The sequence below is a fragment of the Diospyros lotus genome, chromosome 2 (genome assembly GCF_014633365.1).
Source record: "Diospyros lotus cultivar Yz01 chromosome 2, ASM1463336v1, whole genome shotgun sequence".
In the NCBI taxonomy this organism is placed as follows: domain Eukaryota; kingdom Viridiplantae; phylum Streptophyta; class Magnoliopsida; order Ericales; family Ebenaceae; genus Diospyros; species Diospyros lotus.
The window spans coordinates 29,074,355-29,080,091 of record NC_068339.1 but is presented as its reverse complement, the minus strand read 5'-3'; the positions used below and the strand labels follow the sequence as shown (position 1 = coordinate 29,080,091).

General features: G+C 33.7%; 1 protein-coding gene across 1 annotated transcript; it reads left to right on the top strand.

The window, feature by feature from the left end:
• Positions 1–1,988: 1,988 nt before the first annotated feature.
• LOC127793725 (protein ACCELERATED CELL DEATH 6-like) lies at positions 1,989–4,861 on the top strand. The gene is made up of 4 exons (XM_052324415.1): positions 1,989–2,928; positions 3,046–3,195; positions 3,286–3,836; positions 3,941–4,861. The coding sequence occupies exons 1-4, from the start codon at positions 2,367–2,369 to the stop codon at positions 4,694–4,696; spliced, it is 2,019 nt and encodes a 672-aa protein (XP_052180375.1). The 5' UTR covers positions 1,989–2,366; the 3' UTR covers positions 4,697–4,861.
• Positions 4,862–5,737: the final 876 nt, after the last annotated feature.

Genomic DNA, 5,737 nt, shown 5'->3' with positions numbered 1-5,737 from the left:
ATTACCTATGTTACCATCAAGCGCAGAGTAAAGAGATGCGGCTATAGGGAAGACGACGACGACAAGTAGGGGTTGCAGAGAAGCAACAAATGCTATAGAGAAGGGGACGGCAGCGAGTGGTGTAGAGAAGGGGACGGTGTGATGTATAGAATATATGAGGGTAATTTTGAAATATAAGTGATTGTAACAAGTAATAATAGTAGGTGTGAAGAATAATTATTAAATTTATTTTAATAATAATTACGAAGAGTAAAAAACTGGTTACGAATAGAATTTTTCTTTGGACTTTTAGGGGGCGTTTGGTACAAGAGAAATTTTAAGATTCTTATAAATATTAGGTTGTGAATCTGTATTCCTATGTTTGGTATAACTTTTTTATAAAAAGAATCCTGCGAATGATTTTTAAGTAACTTTCTCACAAAAAGATTTTCATGGGGGGGTTGGAAATCCAAGTTTTCCATGGACTTGAGAATGTTTTTAACAAATAAAAAGACTAAAACACCCCTTACCCTTTTATAACCCAATACAAACATATTATATATATTATATATATGTAATATATTTATATTAAATATATTATATATACATATATGTATATATATTTATATTATTTATTATAAAATATTATATATATTAAAGTAGATATTCATACAAACATATAGTATATATTATATATATATATACACATGCATATATATACATATAATGTGTAAAAAAATAATTTTTTTTTTATTTTCTAAAGATATTGTGGATCCTAATATTTTATATAGTAGAAGAAATTTATCATTTTTAAATAAAAAATTAAATAAGGATAATTTTAAAAAAAGAACATGAATTCCCAAAAATGTTATATTTAAACCAAACATAGGAATGTAAAATTCTCATAAAAGAATACTCAACATTCCTGAGAATGTTTAAATGTATCCAAACATAAAATTGCATAAATTCTAAAAATAAAAAATTTTGATGAACATTTTCAAAATTCATGAATTTTAGAAATTTAAAAATTCCGCCAATCCCAAACGTCTCCCTAGAGGATTAAACATATGTCTGCAGAGTCTTTCGTATTTTATGTTTTTTTTACAGTGTCTTGTGGGCCATTGGCCTCTCGTGTTGTCACTTGAAATTGTCTCGTGTTGTCTCTTCACATTATATTTTTCCTGTCCTTGATTTTCCTGTTCTGTTTTGTCGTTGCTTTGAGAGCATCTCCAATGTTGGACACCAAATTGGACGCCAATTTGGTGTCCAACAGTGATTTACGCCAATTTGGTGTCCACCATTTTGGTGTTCTCTCCAACGTGTAACACCAAATTGGTGTAAAAGAAAATTTTTAAAGAATATTTTATAAATAAATATTTAATAAATATTAATAGTATAATATAATTAAAAATAATTAGTCATATTTTATAAACAAATTAAAAATTACAGTCATAATTTTTTTATATTTTTTTCAAAATATGTTATTCTAATTAATTTTTTTACTAAATTTTTAATTAGTTATTTTTGCCTAATTTTTAGCAAACTAATTGTTTATCCACCTAATTATTTATCCATCTCATTTTTCAACTAATATTTTAAATCAAAGAAACTATTTTTCCAATAAATGTTTTTTTCACTTAATATTTCAATTAATTTTCTTATCTTCTTTTTTTTCACTATTTTTCCAATAAATGTTTTTTATTTTTAAGTCATGTTGTTGTTGTTGTTTTTACTTTAAACTTTTTTTTTCTATTTTCATCATGTATTTTTAATTTAAGTTAATGTAAATGTTATTGCTTTTTATTATATTATTGAATTTTTACATTAAAAATATTTTCTTTCTATTAAGTAATTATTAAAATAAAAAAATTCATATACATAAATAAAAATAATTCATTTTATATTAACATAGTATTTATAAGATATATTAAATATTTTAAAATATATTCAATATTATACTCATTTTATAGATTTTAATAAAATATTTCTATCAGTATATATTTTTTGTAATAATTTAATTTATATTTCTAATTATTAATCAAATATACAAATATAATCAAAATGATAAAGGATACAAAGGGAATAAATTGTTTTGAAGTTATATAAAGAGGGGTAAGATTGGAAATAAAATAAAAATAAAAATTTGGTGTTGATGAATAGTGTAACACCAAATTTGGTGTTACACTATTCACTCAACACCAAATTTAGTGGTTGAAACTTGTGCCCAACACCATTTTGGTGTATTCATTGGAGATGATTCTGCGCCAAAATGCAATTGGCGCTGCATTTGGCGCATTCCTTGGAGATGCCCTGAGGAGCCTTCTATTTATCTCTGTGCATTGGCGCCATGGGAATTTGCCTCCCTCTTCTCCCCAAAGCTCCGCCTTATGGCGCTTTCTGGTGAAGATGACTATCTTAGCTTCGAAAGTGATTTGTACAAAGCTCTGATGAGTGGAGATGAAAACGAGGTGATTCAGCTCTGCGAACGAATTCCAGAAGGCGGCCCGCTCTACCCGTTAACAATACACAATGACACGGTCTTGCACATGGCCACTTACTCCAAACAAGAAAATCTAGTCCTCTGTCTACTTGACAAATTGCCGCAGAGTCAGAACGGCAAAATGGATGCTAAGAATGACATTGGAAACACCATCCTCCACGAGGCGGCCACTTCTAGCAAAAGTGTGCTCGCTGCCAGGGCAATGCTCGGTCGAGCCCCGTATTTGTTGGAGATGCGCAACCAACGCGGAGAGACGGCTCTCTTCCGTGCCGCCCGATATGGGAAGATGGAAATGTTTCAATTTCTTGACGAGCAAGTGAAAGAAAGCTTCAAGAGCAAAGAGGAAGAAAAGGTGGACAAAGAGTTGTTTGAAAAAGCGCTTAAAGAAATGTATGTGCGGGAAGATAAAACCACCGTTCTTCACATATGCGTCCTCACCGAGCACTTTGGTAAGCGTCCATAAGATCAAAAGACAAGAGTTAGAATTGAGAATTCCTTCTGTTTCTGCTCTTAATTTGCTTTTTTTTTTTTTTCTTTTCTTTTCTTTCACGATGAATATGGTTCAGAATTAGCATTGCGTATCGCAAGAGAGCATGAATATTTAGTCAATGAGAAAGATGGAGAAGAGATGACTGCACTCCAACTTCTTGCATTCAATCCATCAGCATTCGAATTTGGAAGGAAACTAAAATTCCTAAAGTGGCTCTTTCCTTCTAGTACGAGGACTCTAATTCAACTATAATTTCACAATCTTATATACTGATCCCTACTTTTTGCTAATACACAATTGATTTTGATTTTTCCAGCTGCAAAAGGTGAATCATGGTGGGTTCCTTTGTGGGAAGAAATTAAGAGAAAGAGGCGAGGATATGACTCAGCAGTGAAGCTTGCTGAGTTCTTGATTGAAAAGGATACTTCATGGAAGAAAACTGAATCTGCCTTGGACCAGAGTAAGCCCAGGATCCATAAATTTGGTGCCACGTCTCTTTCCCACCAAGGACAGGGGTCAGATAAAGAACTACATACCCCAATAGCTGAAACCCCATTGTTGTTAGCTGCCAAGTCAGGCATTTTGGAGATTGTTGAAGGAATACTTACCAAGTATCCTCAAGCAGTTGAGCACATTGATGATGAAGGGCGAAATGTATTACATGTAGCCATCAAGTATCGCCAGCTACATATTTTTGACTTCATTGAGAAGAACATGGATGTTCCAATGATGAGACTGGTGAGGAAGATTGACAACCAAGGGAACTCAATTCTACACATGGTTGGGATCAAGAGAGATCATTCTAAGAGGATTGAAGATATGCGAAGCCCTGCTCTAATATTGCGGGAAGACTTGCTCTTGTTTGAGGTGCACTTCTTCTCTTTCCTTGTTTTTATGATTTTGGAGGATTCAAACAATTTGTTTATCAGTTTTAGGGTCTTAAGTTCTTTGTGATTTACCAACCTCTGTAGCGCGTGAAGAAGATCTGCACGAACCATTTCATCAGACACTTGAATAATGATGGACACTCTGCTGAAAAGCTGTTTGCCAATAATAATGCTACGCTGCGTGAATCTGCTAAAGAATGGATTAAGCGAACTGGTGAAAATTGCTCCATTGTGGCGGTGTTGATTGCCACTGTTGCCTTTGCTGCAGCTTACACGGTGCCGGGAGGTCCAAACCAGAACACTGGCTACCCACTTCTCCTTAATCAATCATTCTTTATCATATTTACCTTGTCAGATGCCCTCTCCCTTACATCTGCTTTGACATCAGTCATCACATTTCTATCTGTCCTCACGTCATCCTTTCAACTGAAGGATTTCAGGCGGTCTCTTCCTCAAAAACTCTTATTAGGAGTGACACTATTGATCCTTTCCGTGTCAATGATGATGCTAGCGTTTGCAGCAACGATAATCCTACTGATAAGTAATAAGCAACAGTGGACAAGAATTGTCCTGTACTCCGTGGCTTTCCTTCCGGTCTCTATCTTTGCAATTTCATACTTGCCTCTATATGTTGAGCTAGTGAAGACTTTCTTCCACTCAATGAGGAAAGTAGGAGATGTGTTTCCCAGGTTTAGGTTTAACTGCGGTTACATTCGATCTCGGATTTCCAGCTCAACTAGTTTTAGTAAATCTCGATCCTCACTTCTCTCAAATCCTACTCGATCTCAAGCCAAAGATTCCACTCGAGCTTCTGGTCAAACCTCTTTGTTAGCTGTTTGAATGGCTGAATTTTCTTCCTTCAGTACCTGTTTCCCGATTAGTTCTGTTCTGTCACTTCTCAAGTGGTTGATTTCTCGAATGATTACTGTGATTACTGCGCTTTTGTTCTTTCAGAATTGTTGACTCTTAATGCAAAATAAACAAATTTGGATTCCAATTTGAATATTTTGTTAGCTTCAAGACATTTCATCAATTTGACTCATCTTTAAACACACTCACAATGTGAAACCAATCATTTGACATGCAAATGACAAGATCCTCGTATAACAGACAGAAATGAACAGTTCAATAGGAAATCTATACTTACAAGTGAGTTTGTGATAGCTCAAACCAAGAAGTCATTTTCTATTGTTTACCAAACAAAGATATGCTAAACCAAGAGGAAATATATACTGTGATAGTTCTATTTTGGATTGAGTCGAGGTTGCTAACATATGCTTGTCTGGGCCTTACATCATTAATCCTGAGCTTACTGTTACTATGAAATATGAAATTTTCTGGGCCTTTTAGCAAGGATTTTGTGATTAATTATGGGGCATAGTTTTCATTTTTTATTTTTTTTAAAGTAAAACCAAAAAGTGTCAATTAGTTACTTGTTTTCATATGTTAAAAAGGATTTTGCAAATGACAAGATCCTCATATAACAGAAAGAAGTGAACAATTCAAGAGGAAACATATACTTACAAGTGAGTTTGTGATAGGTTAAACCAACAAAAGCCATTTTCTATTGTTTAGCAAACAAAGATTAACCTCTAGCTCTATTTTGGAGTGAGTAGAGGTTGTTAACATATACTTGTCTCTCTCTGAGGTTGTATTGAACCTATTTTCTTAGGATTAGGGCTGGCAATGAGCAGAGCTACTTGTGAGCTAGCTCAAGACTCGAATCGAAAATTGGCTCAATAAGCTAGCTCATGATACAAATGAGCCAAGTTTAAGTTCAAATGTTTGGCTCATTTAGTAAATGAGTCGAGCTTGAACTATCATTAGCTCGACTCATTTGGCTCACGAGCCAGCTCGATATACTTATATATATATATATAT